Source organism: Engraulis encrasicolus, chromosome 24 (assembly GCF_034702125.1).
Source record: "Engraulis encrasicolus isolate BLACKSEA-1 chromosome 24, IST_EnEncr_1.0, whole genome shotgun sequence".
NCBI lineage: Eukaryota > Metazoa > Chordata > Actinopteri > Clupeiformes > Engraulidae > Engraulis > Engraulis encrasicolus.
This window is the reverse complement of record NC_085880.1, coordinates 807,501-822,507: the sequence shown is the minus strand read 5'-3', so window position 1 is coordinate 822,507 and position 15,007 is coordinate 807,501. Positions and strand designations below refer to the sequence as shown.

Here is a 15,007-nt window from a genome sequence, read left to right as displayed (position 1 = left end):
ACCGCCCCACGAACCACGCACTCACGCACGCACTCACGCACACATGCACATATGTACAAATGGTACACACAAGCAGGGCCGCTGATAGCTTTTGCTGGGCCCAGGACAAAGGGCCCCCTACCCAATGCATACAAATTCTGGGGCCCCTGTCTCCCTGGGCCCGGGACAACATACCACTTTGTCCCCCTCTGTCGGTGGGCCTGCACACACGCTACGCACACTCCTCTGGACAACCTGCCATTTTTCTGTCAAACGGGTGACCAGGCTTGATAGGTACCTATACCCCTTGCTTGCTCCTTGCTCCACCAAACCCCCAACCAACTCCGTCCCCCAGTTCACCCCACGTCTCCTATCTCCTAAGATAGGTGGTGGAGGGGTGAGCTGACATGGGGACAGGTTAGTGTGTGTGTGTGTGTGTGTGTGTGTGTGTGTGTGTGTGTGTGTGTGTGTGTGTGTGTGCGTGTGTGCGTGTGTGCGTGTGTGTGTGTGTGTGTGTGTGTGTGTGTGTGTGTGTGTGTGTGTGTGTGTGTGTGTGTGTGTGAGAGAGAGAGAGAGAGAGAGATAGAGAGAGAGACAGAGAGAGACAGAGAGAGACAGAGAGAGAAGGTGTTTGCGGGGTGAGCAATCATCTGGAAGGTAGGCAGGCAATCAGCCAAGCGTGCAATCTGCTGTCTGTCATTTCTCTGCCTGACATGGGTGAGTGTGAACGTGGAGGCGAAAATCACAGGAGATGTTACATCTGTTAAACGCTTTTTCACCATCAAGTGTAAGGTGCGTGTGCGTGTGCGTGTGCGTGTGTGTGTGTGCGTGCGTGTGTGCTAGAACTAGCGTAAAGGGCAAGTCCACTATTAAGCACATTTAGCACCTTTTCTGAGTTGTCTGCAGTGCAATAGAGCGCTCCTCACCAATGTGTTGATGTTTGCTGCTGTCTCCGTTATTTGCCTGATTTTGATTTTGTCTCAACTGGCTTTAGAATCGCCATCAACTGACTGCATTTCCATATCTTTTCTTAAAATCTTTATTTTTCAAAAGTGTGCATCTCACCAAGTGGGTTGGGGTGTTCACCTGTATTCCCTGACAAGTTTGAAAGCAAAACATGGCTTCTGTCACTTTTCATGTGGAATTTTGTGAATGAAAGAAAAAAAGTAAATCACGACAGAGACCATATTTCGCTACAATACTTGGTGATTTGAAAATTAGATTAGAAACATATATGGACATGCCCATACACGACCAAATCCATATTAGGAAAATAATGGACACAGCAACAAACATAAAAAGGCCCTCAATCGAAAAGGCCCACAATCGAAAAGGCCCACTGTATTGCATTGCCACCCTCAGACAATTGGCTAAATGCGCTAAATAGTGGAGTTGCCCTTTAACCGCTTTGCGTTATAACCTTACTTAAGTCTCTCTGTAATGTCATGGCAGCCTTTTTAGCAATGAGTGATCGGGCTATGAACATGAAGCTTTTTGTTTCTTGTGTCCTCCCCTTCTCTCTCTCTCTCTCTCTCTCTCTCTCTCTCTCTCTCTCTCTCTCTCTCTCTCTCTCTCTCTCTCTCTCCCTCTCACACACACACACACACACACACGCACACACAAACACACACACACACACACACCCCGTCCGAGATGACCTCAGCTAAAAGGCGTCACAGCTTGCCAGTAGGTCCCCTCGGGTGAGGGGTAATAGTGTGCACTCATAGGACTTAAACGCTCCCCAGTCGCGCCTCCCCTGCTGCTGCCCTGTGTCAAGCTGAGTTCTGCCCACCTCTGCTGACCCTCACTCTCTGCTGCTCTGCTCAACCGCCCATATTATATTGGAGGGCAGTTGATTCCCAAACTTTTTTCTCCATTTCCCCATTGTGGACCTACAGTAAACACATTTTCGCGACCCCCGCTCTACATTTTGCTTATAATTTATGTTCTCCCTTTTATTAGTATTTATATCAATTTTTCACAGGGACATTACATTGACACACTGACCATCCATTGTGAATACTGTTACTAACCAATTTACAGTATGGAAATGTCATATTATATGGAGGCGTATGAGCCTAACTGTATTCAGAGTGTCTGTGCACCAGTCAGTTCTCTCTGTGACCACAATGCAGTACCCCTGTGGTCCCCTTGTGGGTCCTGACCCCCAGTTTGGGAACCGCTGCTATATGGTGTTAATCCTGCCCCAGGACGCCATCGGCTGTGGAATATAAGCCTGCATGCACAGCCAGCAGGAATTCAATAATCGTCCCAAGGGTGCTGGATGATGTTTTTTTTATATGTTTTGTTCAAAATTTGTGTTGGTCAGTTAATTTTACTGCAGGAAAGTTGGAAGAGATTAGTTTTGAGCAACTGGACTACTTTTCTAAGCTTGAAGACGTTGAAGAAGTTTTCAGATGAGATGTCTTTCAGGTCCAAAAAAAGGCCAGTTGCTTTCAATGAGCCCTTTTTACTCATTCTTCTAGATGCCTAAAGAAGTTCTATGATCGAAACGTTGCTCCAAATAAATTAAGTCTTTTGCAAGGAGTGTGCAGATCCTTTCCCGCTCCTTTTTACTCATGAACATCACTATCATGGGTGACTAAGAGCCTTCACAGAGACAATTCAGGTGAGGTGAAGAGAGATGAGCATCTACTGGGTGACGTCAGGGTACAACACTGTATGAACCGTACACTACACACACACACACACACACACACACACACACACAGACACACACACACACACACACACACACACACACACACACACACACACACACACACACACACACACACACACACACACACACACACACACACACACACACACACACACACACACACACACACACACAAACACACACACACACAGTGGCAGGTCGGGAAAAATGTATAGCAAAACAAAATAAGTAGTTGAATAACATAAGTAAACCAAAATAAACCAAAAGTAAGCTAAATAAACAATACGGAGGGGGGGCTTGTCATGGTAAAGTCCGGGAACCCCTGGTATAGTGTGTGTTGTCAGACTGCTCTCCTTGGACAGAGACACAGGGACAGTGTCTACTTTACCTACTGAGTGACGTCAGAGGGTGTGTTAGATCGGAGCGCTTCTGGTGAGTCAGGGACAGTGTCGGGAAGCCAAAGGCGACGGCAAGGCCGAGGACAGTTTGGCCCATCAATTATTGATTAGAACACTATCTACCCCCCCTGTACACATCAAAAGCCAGGTGCTCCGCTTGGGCAAGAGGAACTGGACCGCATAAGGCAGATGGTGTGCACGTGGGTGTACGTGTACATGTGTGCTTGTTTGTGTGTGTGTGTGTGTGTGTGTGTGTGTGTGTGTGTGTGTGTGTGTGTGTGTGTGTGTGTGTGTGTGTGTGTGAGTGTGTGTGAGTGTGAGTGTGTGTGTGTGTGTGTGTGTGTGTGTGTGTGTGTGTGTGTGTGTGTGTGTGTGTGTGTGTGTGTGTGTGTGTGCATAGTGTAAGCGCGCGTGTGTGTGTTTATGTGTGTGTGCTCCTAGTTAACTGACACCACTGACTCATAGACAAGATAGCGTTACGAGATGTCACTGCAGACACTCAAGGCTGATTGTATGTGTGTATGTGTGTGCGTGTGCGCGTGCGTGTGCGCGTGCGTGTGCGCGTGCGTGTGCGCGTGCTTGTGTGTTTGTGCCCACATGTCTTTATATGTGTCCATGTGTCTTGTGTGTGCATGTGTGTGTGTGTGTGCATGTGTGTGTGTTTGTGTTTATGTGTGTTATGTATTTGGTATTTGTGTAAGCATGTGTGTGTGTGTGTGTGTGTGTGTGTGTGTGTGTGTCTGTCTGTCTGTCTGTCTGTCTGTCTGTCTGTCTGTCTGTCTGTCTGTCTGTCTGTCTGTCTGTGTGTGTGTGTGTGTGTGTGTGTGTGTGTGTGTGTGTGTGTGTGTGTGTGTGTGTGTGTGTGTGTGTGTGTGTGTGTGTGTGTGAGTGTGTGTGTGTGCATGTGTGAGGGTGTACAGTACATGCTGTTGTGTGTGAATGTTTATATGCACGTGGCCAAAGCAGTTGTGTTGCCAACCCACTGATGTCACTCCTGGCCATGGAGGTGACTTGCCTTTTAATTGGCTGTCTAGCTCATTGAATGAAGGCTGTTATTCATGTCCCTCATGAATAGATTTATGACACTGGCCTTTCAGTGCTGTTGCTCTCTCTCTCTCTCTCTCTCTCTCTCTCTCTCTCTCTCTCTCTCTCTCTCTCTCTCTCTCTCTCTCTCTCTCTCTCTCTCTCTCTCTCTCTCTCTCTCTCTCTCTCATACTCCATCACACAACAACACCTCTCTGTTGCTTTCTTCCGTCACATCTCCATGTACTATAAACAAGACACCTGCTGACTCGGGCTCATTCTGCTACACAAACTTCAATAAAAGGCTGCTATTTTTTTTAATCTGACTAACCTTTTCTCTGTCTCTCCAACTCACTGCCGATCTCACGGTTGCTTCTCTTCTCTTGATGTATTTCTGTCTCTGTATACATGTTTTCACCGTTTCTTCCTGTCCCCTTCTCACCTCCCCTTTTCTCCTGTCTTCTCTTTTTTCCCCCCTTGCTTTCCTTCTCTTCCGCTGGCGCCTCACTAACACAGACTGGCAGTATGAGGGTAAGGCGCAAAGGTTTTTTTTCCTCTCTCTCTCTCTCTCTTGTTTCGTGCCCTCACACAAACATCGCTCACTGTCGCCTGTGGTTTGCCTCCTGGTTGCTTTACTCCGATGTGACTTCCCGCTCCCTCTCACACTGACTCCAGAAGTGGGGTCGCCGACATAGTTTAGTAGTAGACTGGTATAGTAGCAGAGTACAGGCACTTTATTAATAACGAATGACATTAACCATATCCAGACTTGGCTTTTGTTGCCATTACTGGGCCTGGGGGTTGTTGCTTTTTTTAATAAATTGCAGCCAACTAAATTTTAAGGAAAGTTACAAAGTTTCGTAGTCATAGGGTGACCAGATTTGGTTTTGTAAAAAGGAGGACACTTTTTTTAGGGGAGGGGGGGGGGGGGTCATCGGTGTATCTGTGTATCTACAGGTATGAAAGTAGGCCTATAAAGTATCAACGCATCCAAAATGGTAATTTGTTTAAAAGCCACTCTAACTATTTGGCATGCACATTAATTTGTCTACTATAAATGACAATTTAAATATATAGGCCTATCACATAATTAGTGTGATCATATGATGCAGAGTGTGCCTTTGTTACAATCCTAGATAGTAGGCCTAACACCTATATTGGAGTAGTTTAACAGCATAACAATGCAGCTCAATTTCATAGGCCTATTCTAATTTCTGCATTAGGTTTTTAAAAATAGATTCACCATCATGTAGGCCCATCTCAGCCATTCCCCACAAAGATGAACAGCATTAGGCTATATAACATTGGAAACTAAATATAAAAACCACAACATTTGTGGTTTTCAACTGAATTGATAATGAAGTTCTATTAGGCTACATTTTAGGCTTAATATGTTTATAAGAGACCTCACAATTTACCCCTCCACTGTCATCCATTAGGCCTATTTAGCTAGGCTATTTGTAGTGGCATGGTGCAGAGATTAGCAATGGGCACTGCAGCCATTAAGAGAGGAACTGGAGTTTTACCTAGGGCCTACCATTAATAAGCTAACCCATACAGTGTTATCAATAACTGCAAAGGCAATAGACAGAAGAAGAAGCGGATGAAGAAGATGTTTAATTTCTAACTCAGGAACGAGTCCTTCTAGCTCCGAAAAATTGCTTTTGCAAATAACTTGGAAATGTCAGATCATGAAAGAATTTTTAGGCTAAGTCTTGTGACAAGGTGTAACAAAACTTGTACCTCCCTAAATGATGGATTTGGTGGTGTTACTAGGCTTACTCCTGTGTTAGATTACCTTCATACCTGGATTCACACGCCGGATTGTTTTTCCAACTCCACTGCGAACGTGCATTTGCGTTTCTATCGGCATTGCAGTCCGTAGAACCGGCGGACAGATGCGCTTTCGCTTGTAAACATGGGGCGCACTGGCTAGTCCCCTAGGCTACTTCTTTCGGACACACGGTGCGAAGTGTCTAGATTTGATGAGAAGGGCGTGACTAATTTGCGAACGGTAGAGAGAAACCTGGAGTGGAGTCAAATGGAACGGAGTGAAAATTACAGTGCAGATGAAGTAGGTCTATATTTCAGACATTTCTGAAATTCCCCCCGGACATTTTTTTAGGCATCAAAAGTAGGACATGTCCGGGGAAAACCGGACGTCTGGTCACCCTACGTAGTCATAGTGTCAGTCGTTACAGAATTATATGACATCAAAGTTTGGCACGCCCACTTTTACCCCCACCCTCCAGTCTGGACAGGGTTAAGGTGTCCAGTGGCATACACATAACACACATTGAATATATGTTTACACATCTACCTTCATGCGGAAACATAATAAGCTAGTAAAAACAAGTCCACAAACAAAGTCCCATCGTCAATATAAAATGTCAAAGGCGCTCTTCGAGAAGCTTAAAATAGCTTTCATTTACATAAAAGGCTTTCTCCTAATCAATGTAGTTAAAAATAGCCAACAGGTTTCAGTTGTCCTGTTGGGACAGTTCCCGACCTTTGCTCTGTTTCTTCCAGCCACCTACCCAAAGCCAGGTGATTCCACAACTCGCCAGACCAGCTAATTAGCTGACAGGTCGCTAATCACCTGTTTTGGCAACCCAGTTTTGTTGCCTTACTTTCTGACACTTCAGGTGTCCAAGTGTGTGTTGTCATTGTGCAATACTTCCCCCCTTCCTTCATCCCTTCTAGCTAGCCCCACCAGCCAGGGCCGCTGAGAGCTTTTGCTGGGCCCAGGGCAAAGTCATCCGAAAGGGCCCCCCATCCAATACATACAATGTAATGAAAACCCAACCCCCCCCCCCCCACCCCCTCTTCCTGGGCCCGAGACAACTGACCCATTTGTCCCCCCTTGTCGACTTTCCTGCCACCAGCCAAGTCTCCGGCTGTTGACTTGGATTTTGTTGCCGGGGATTTCCCTGGCCTACAGAACTCATATCACCCCCCCCCCCTTCTTCATCTGCATTTGAACTCCTCTCCTCGTTATCCTCTTTCTTTCCTCTTCCACTTCTGTCCTCTTCTCCAGCCTCCAAACGCACCTTTTGCCCCTTTGTCGACTACTTAGGTGCTAAGGGGTCAAAGCTCTTATGCACAAATCCCACTGGCCGCTGCCTGGTATGCTTGGCCTGGTTTCGTCCAGGTCCAGGCTGTAGGCAGTAGGTCAGTGTCTGTCCATCATCCCCTGTTGCTTGCTTGCCCCACTAGGCATGTGTTGCTTGCTTGCACTCCCTCCCGTGGCATGCCATATCCACCCATAAGGCCTCTTCGCAGTTTATATTACTGTCTGCTTCTATTTAATCTGATGTTTTTACCCCAGTAGCAATGTGGGTGATGCACTTTTCTGTTCATGGTGTCAAGCACTTGCCAGTACATTGTTGTAGAATAAGTAGAGGTATTTTACTTTTAGATGGTAGTTCCAAAAGTATAAGGATGTAAATACTGAGAGAATAAAAAGTTTTATCCAGATGATGTTGATGCAAGTACACTGTAGAGGCAATATCTGTTTTTTTTCTCTCTCATTTGTACGAACATTAAAGGTATCTGTTGTTACTGTATGTTGATGTATCTATGTGCAAACTTATTTTGGACGTTGCCCGCTCCTGTGGGCATACTTTACATTACATTACATAGCATTATCCTTAGCGGACATTTTTGTCTGAATAAACTTACAGAAGAGGACAGAAACAGTCTACACTGTATGCAGAAGGGATCCAGAGTTAGGCAGAGCACCAGGGGATTTTAGTGGGCTGTGAAAGGATGTGCTCAATCATTATCCCCTCCCGCTGTTGTCTGTATATTTTACAAGCCTGTGTAATCATCTACAGTATATGCTAAGACCCTGGGATCTTGGAAAAGAAAACACTGCCACTGCTTACTCTGATGTGTGCCTTGACCCTGCCACTCTTCAGTAGTCCACCACTGTCCCAACCCCCCCCCCCCTCCCCCCCCCCCGGCCCTTGTTGACATTATGGATTTTCTAATGTGTGTCATTGTCACTCCACAGAGTGTAAGCTGTCCCGGTCAGGGCCCCCGGCCACCATCGTCACTATCGATGAAGAGAGTCCTAACGGTAAGTGCTGAGACAACAATATTATGCTCTTCCTCTATGCACTTGCACGCTCTCTCTCTCTCTCGCTCTGTCTGTCTCTCTCTCTCTCTCTATCTTGCTTTCTCTCTGACACAAACCACTCTCCTACTGGTAGGTTAGAATTACCAAAGCTTGCCATGGACCATTTAGTTGTCTCTATGTGTGTGTGTGTGTGTGTGTGTGTGTGTGTGTGTGTGTGTGCGCTTGCGTGCGCGTGCCTATGCGTATGCGTGTGCGTGCGTGCGTGCGTACATGTGTGTGTATGTGTGTGTGTGTGAGTGCGTGCATGCGTTTGTGTGCATGCATGCGTGTGTGTGTGTGCGGTTGCGTGCATGTGCTTGTTTACATCAATTTTTATATTTCTGTTAGCTGTGGACAGGTCAAACCGTCGAGATGGCTTGCTATGATTCACCAGTCGGCTGTGAACAAAGAGGGGGAGTGTTAGCATATATTGTAATTGCAACCAATTATACCTCTGTTATTAATTCTCCCATCACTGTTAATGTCTATGCTAATTAGCCTAATTAGCACAAGGCGTGTGTTAATTGACACTCAGGTTGGCCTGGGCTGTTTTTTTTATTATTAGATGGGTGTTGATGTTTTATTTTATAGTCACAGCTGTATAACTAGCGTCCCAATGTCCTCGGGGAGGTCTCCTGTGGCCTACCTGGAGTCTCAGATGCTTGTAAGCAATTACAGGTGTCTATTCTGGGTTCAGAGCGTAAAAAAAGAAAACTCACACTGATGTTTTCTTTTTAGCCCAGTGACCTCTCTTACGAACTGCTCATTACTTCCAGAGTTGTATAAAGTAAAAGTAGAAGTACTGTTGTGGATTCAATTACAGCGCCAGTAGTGTGATAGTACATAGTTGCAGCGATGTATCATACTACTAGTGTTGTAATTTACATTTCTATCAGTGCCTAGTTCTGGCCTACTTTGTACTATATAACTATGTCACTGACTACCTGTTTTGAGTGCTGATTCAGAGTAGCTGGTTCAGAGCAGGGTTACATTTGGAGCAAAATGTTGCAAAGTGCAACCTTCTCAACCTTCCCACCAATGTAATTATTTCCTGCCAACGTAATAAGGCAACAGTAACTACGTTCACAGGAAAAGATTACGCTGGCCGGGCTATTACTTCTGAGCTGCACAATTTTTATTACGTTGGCAAGAAGTTACTACATTGGTGGGTGTTACACTGCAACACCACCCCATTGTGTTGTTGCTCTCCTGAAACGATCCTCTGCAGGTTGGGATGGCTTTCCCTGTGAGCCCATTTATGGTAGCCTGATAAACCAGCCTAAATGGATTGGAGCAGGCAAAACATTTTGCCGTCCAGCAGTTGGCGCTGGTTTTCCAGGCTACATTTATGGCATACTTATGTTGTTTGCAATGACATTTCCCATTGACAACTAACCATTTATTACATTATTACATTTACATTACATTGCACTTAGCTGACGCTTTCATTTATTCAAAGCGACTTACAACTATTATTTTTCAAGGTATTGGTTACAATCCCTGGAGCAATGTGGGGTTAGGTGCCTTGCTCAATGGCACTTCAACCATGGATGGAGGTGTAGGGAGAGGTCAGGGGGGATTCGAACCGGCAACCCCTAGATTGAAAGACTAACTCTCTAACCATTAGGCCACGGCTGCCGAAGACATGAGGTTCTACCGAGACATGAACTCGGATCACTGGATTCAAAGTCCAGAGTGCTCAAGTTGTACCCAAGTTGCTAACTGGCTAACAACCAACTACGCTTTCGAGAAACGGACTTCCTGATTTGGATGGTGTGTGGATCAAAGGCAGGCAAGGTTTTGTGATGCGGCTGCCATGTTGCCCTCCCTGAAAAAGAGTCTCTGCGGGGCTGGGATGTCTGAGAGTGGGGCCTGTGGGCCAAGGTCACTCCACTGTGTTGCTGCCAACCTGGACGCTTGGCGCTCGAATGGCAAACTGCTGCTGTGGCAAACTCTCTGGACAGTCCGTGTGAGGGGCAGTTTGTCTCTGTTAGGAGCCGCAGGGATGTCAGAGGAATCCCCCGGAGGGGAGGGGACAGCCGTCTACCGCTCCAGATGGTGTTTTGCTGTTGCCATGGCGCGCTGGGCCCCATTACTGAGGCTTTCACTTTCACGCCCCCCCGCCCGCTCGCTCGCCCGCCCGCAAGCCTGCCTGCTCCTCGGCACAGTAGACACACACACACACGCCACTAATGCTGGCCCAGCACAGTGATGGCTGTTGGGCAGTTTGTGATGCGTATGACAGGTGTGTTTTTCAGTGTACGATGGCATGTGAAGTTCCCTGTGTGTGTGTGTGTGTTTGTGTGTGTGTGTGTGTGTGTGTGTGTGTGTGTGTGTGTGTGTGTGTGTGTGTGTGTGTGTGTGTGTGTGTGTGTGTGTGTGTGTGTGTGTGCGTGCACGCGCGCACGTGTGTATGTCTTTGATGTTATTATGTAAGATGTCCCCATGTGGGTTTAGACTTGGAGGATGCAGGGTTTGACAAATACAGTACATAATTGTTTTGATTGAAGCCTACCTTACAGGTACAACTTTTCGCACACCATTCCTGTCATTTGAGACATACTGTACCTTACATTCAAGGATTTTTCTTTCTTCTCTCAAGTTTTTGTATTCATTTGGTTCTGATGTCTGTCTGCGTTACATTCTCTGCCCTGTCATTCTTTCAGCCCTTACTGCCACAGATGGCAAAATCTGTCTTGTGGATTCTCTTTTTAAAGCATACAAGTCATAAGAGGGCCCCATCTGTGTTTAGAGGATGCACACTTTGACAGATACATAATTGTTTTGATTGTGCCATACATTCAAGGACTTTTCTTTCTTTTCTTCTTTTCATTTGGATTCAACATCTACCTGGCTTTGTTTCTCTGGCTCTCATTATTTCTCTCTGTACTCCGCTACAGATGGCTAAAGATGTCTTGTTGATTCACTCAGTCTAAAAAAAAAAATCGTAGCATTTTCAAATTATGTATACAGGAAAATATGCAAAAAAGGTTTCATATTGTAATAGTTAAATTAATTTAATTGAATTTTGTTTAATTTCATGTTGATTTTATTTTTCAATTTATCCTTTCGAGATTTTCCTTTTATATGCTGTTTCTTCCCCTCTCTTTTTCTTTCCTCTTCCCTTTGTTTCATTTTCTGGATTGTTTGTAGTAGAACCATCTCCCCAGGGCTCATCTCTGACATCCCAGAAACCATTTGGGCTGTGAAAGCATCTGTGTGGTCTGGAGGGAAATAGAAAATAGGAATAACTGTTAGTTTAGCAATTAAACAGGTGGGTTGTGAGTGTGCGCTGTGCCTTTGTGCGAATCTGTACATTTGTTTGCTTTGTGTGTGTGTGTGTGTGTGTGTGTGTGTGTGTGTGTGTGTGTGTGTGTGTGTGTGTGTGTGTGTGTGTGTGTGTGTGTGTGTGTGTGTGTGTGTGTGTGTGTGTGTGTGTGTGTGTGTGTGTGTGTGTGTGTCTTTATGTATTTTGTGTGTCCATTTGTGTGTGTGTGTGTGTGTGTGTGTGTGTGTGTGTCTGTCTGTCTCTGTGTGTGTGTGTGTGTGTGCTTGTGTGTGTGTGTGTGTGCTTGTGTGTGTGTGTGTGTTTGTGTGTGTGTGTATGCGCGCGTGTGTGTATGCGCGTGTGTGTGCGTGTGCACGCTTCTACATGTGCCTGTGCCTGTGTGTGTGTGTGTGTGGTCATGCCAGATTCTGGCAGGTATCATGAGAGGTTAACTCAGTTTAATGAGCTGGCAGCGGACCCACTATTTGTTTACTGTGCATACGGCTGGCTGTCCATGGACTGCACCTGGACACACAGCTCCACTGACCTTTGTAGTGATATGCAGTCCTTGCAGGGAGGGTGTTTGTGTATGTGTGTGTGTGCGCACGGGCGGGCGTGTTTGTATCTGTGCGTGCGTACATGTTAGTTTTGTTAATGTATATTGGGATACGTTGTAAGACAGGGCTTTGTTTTTGAGAGAGAGAGAGAGAGAGAGAGAGAGAGAGAGAGAGAGAGAGAGAGAGAGAGAGAGAGAGAGAGAGAAGGAGAGAGAGAGAGATAGAGAGTGAGAGTGAGAAATAGGGAGAGAGTGAGAGCGAGCAAGAGAGAGAAGTGTGTGTCTGTGCCTGTGTCTTTGTTTTGAAATATCGCATTCTGATAAAAATCAAATGTGTTTTCATCTGTTTGAACGTGTGTGCCCTGTCCAGTCTTATTTGACTCAAAGCCTCTGTGGAATATCACCACCACCATCATCTCCTTAGCGCAGCACTATGGCTCTCTGTAATGTCATAGCAATGTTGTTATGATGCAGTTAAGCATTTTCAGCAAGTGAATAGGGTCGCCGGCGACCCCTGCTACAGTAAGAGGCTACGCCCCTGGTACGTGCCATGCGAGGGCGTGCATGCGGAAAGCCCAGCAAACAATTAATCCACACCTAACTGGAAAAGTGGATTACACCCACTGATGCCAGTGATTGTAGACCCACCTTCTTGGCCCTGTGCCAGGGATGTAACTTGGCAAATGGATGGATGGCATTTATGTAGCACATTTCCTCGCTCTGGCGAACCTTTTGAGCAGCTGTGGCCTCACGGTGAGGCCTTTTGTGGTCTTTTGATCGCAAGGTGGACGGTTTGAATCCTCTAACAGCTGGAGTAATATGAGTGGGCTCCGGGTGAGCGGTTAGGGCGTTGGACTTGCATCCCAGAGCCAGGTTGGTGGGGGGAGTAATCAACCAGTGCTCTCCCCCATCCTCCTCCATGACTGAGGTACCCTGAGCATGGTACCGTCCCACCGCACTGCTCCCCATGGGGCGCCACTGAAGGCTGCCCCCTTGCACGGGTGAGGCATAAATGCAATTTCGCAGTGTGCAGTGTTCACTTGTGTGCTGTGTCACAATGACAATGGGAGTTGGAGTTTCCCAATGGGCTTTCTTTTCACTTTCACATCCTCGTCCATGGCTGAAGTGCCCTTGAGCAAGATGCCACATATGACCCACAGGGACTGTACCCAATAACCTGTGCTTAAGTAAATGTGTGTCACTTTTGGACAAATGTGCCAGCTAAGTGTAATGCAATGAAATGTAAAAAATTGCATGAGATCGTGTTACATTCATTCAGTGCTTCATATTCACCCATTGGCAAGGTAGGTTGCCATTCACGGTGCAACTCAAGCACTCTAAGAGCTGCAATGGGTTTATTGTCCTGCTGAAGGACACTTCAGCCCTAGCCAGAGGGACACGTGAACCCATATTGGCCTCGTCTCAGCGACTGCTGCCGGGTGATTCCTCTGTACCTCCTAAACCGCTGTAATCTCCACGTTGGGCGCTATCCCGCAGAAATGTGCCAGCCTATAAACAATGAAGCCAGAAATTATCCCTTTCACTCAGGGGTGTCTATTATAACCTTCCAGTGCTCTGCTGATTCCTCTATCCTTCAAAGCCAATGTACGATAATCTCAATGCTGGTCTGGTGCCCAGCTGCAATCTTCCGGGCTAAACAAGGAAGACAGAAATTAAAAGGGCAATAGCTCCTTTGCCTATTGGGGGGCCTGGCTGCAATAGTAAGGAGTTCCTCATAGATGACAACGTTAGAAAGACTATTTTCACCGTATGTAACATATTTAGAGCCTCATTGTTGTTGTGCCTGAGTTGATTCCTCGATCATTGTGGCTTCTTTGTGCAGATCCTTGTGCACTCTCTTCTGAAAAGAGAGTGGCAGATTGAGACTTGGTTTTTAGTGAAAGTTAGGTTATAACAATATGCATTGGCACAAAACTGTGTATTGTTTGATAGCAAAGTTTAACTTTTCCACAACAATGCAATCAGATAAAACTTTAGTTGGGCTGCTTGTTTTTGGGAGCATTACTGGCAAGCCTGCGGTTCTTGGCTTGTGGAACTTCATGCCAAAGTGTAGCCCACAGCTTAGAAATGCTGGAAATAGGCACATTATACCTAATGATTCCAGGTGTTGTCAGGTCTTATGGGACAAAAAAATCAACCAGAGTTTGTTTTGCCATCAGCCCTGAAGCTGTGGAGGGGAAAAAAACTGAATTTCATGCAAATGTGGAAATTATGAGAGTTTTTCACATAGCGGTACACCATCTGTACACACCAATGCACAGTTTGGCACAAGTCGCAAATTGCTTGAGACAAAGAGGGCTGCAAAGATGAGGCCATTCTAATTATTTTAGTTTTTTTTGGTCAGCCCTACACAGCGACACCATCTGATCCGCAGAGCTGTGCCCTGAAGGGACATTGAAATAACGTTTTCAAAAATCACGTCATTGATCGGCCAACTTCTGACAGGGTGCAGTAAATGGCACCTCAGAATTCGTCTGGTCACCCTGCATGGGTTGTATAACCGCACTAAGCAACTTTGGACAAGTGACAATTTCGCCTCAGCCTAGAGGGCAAACGGAGATGAAAAGCACTTATTATGGCTATCATAGTCCAATACTGCAGCCGTGACTACCACCATCAAACAGGGCAGTTAGCCAGGTGTATTGCCCCCATAGTGTGTGTGCTCGTCTGTTAGTGCATTTGCGTGTGTGTGCGTGTTTGCGCGCATGTGTGTGCATGCTTGTATATTTTGCATGTGTGTGTGTGCTTGGGTGTGTGTATGTGTGTGTTTGTGGGTGTGTGCAGGGTATTTGTCAGTTGTTGTGTAATATTCTTTAGTCAATTTATTTTATTGAAGCATTTTAGCTTCTGGGAGAGATCTATCATTACAACAGAAATATTACCTACTGTCTACTGAACAAAGTGAACTAGTGGCAAATTCAGTTTTATTATTATTAAATCATCGATAGTCATGAATTGA

At 45.9% G+C, this 15,007-nt stretch overlaps 1 protein-coding gene across 1 annotated transcript in view; it reads left to right on the top strand.

The window, feature by feature from the left end:
• Positions 1 to 3,657: 3,657 nt before the first annotated feature.
• The window catches only part of LOC134441635 (protocadherin-15-like), a 247,469-nt gene continuing 236,119 nt past the window's right edge, over positions 3,658 to 15,007 (top strand). The window contains exons 1-3 of the mRNA XM_063192026.1: positions 3,658 to 3,679; positions 4,600 to 4,614; positions 8,099 to 8,164. Coding sequence (XP_063048096.1) covers positions 3,658 to 3,679; positions 4,600 to 4,614; positions 8,099 to 8,164 — 103 coding nt within the window. The remainder of the gene's footprint in view (positions 3,680 to 4,599; positions 4,615 to 8,098; positions 8,165 to 15,007) is intronic.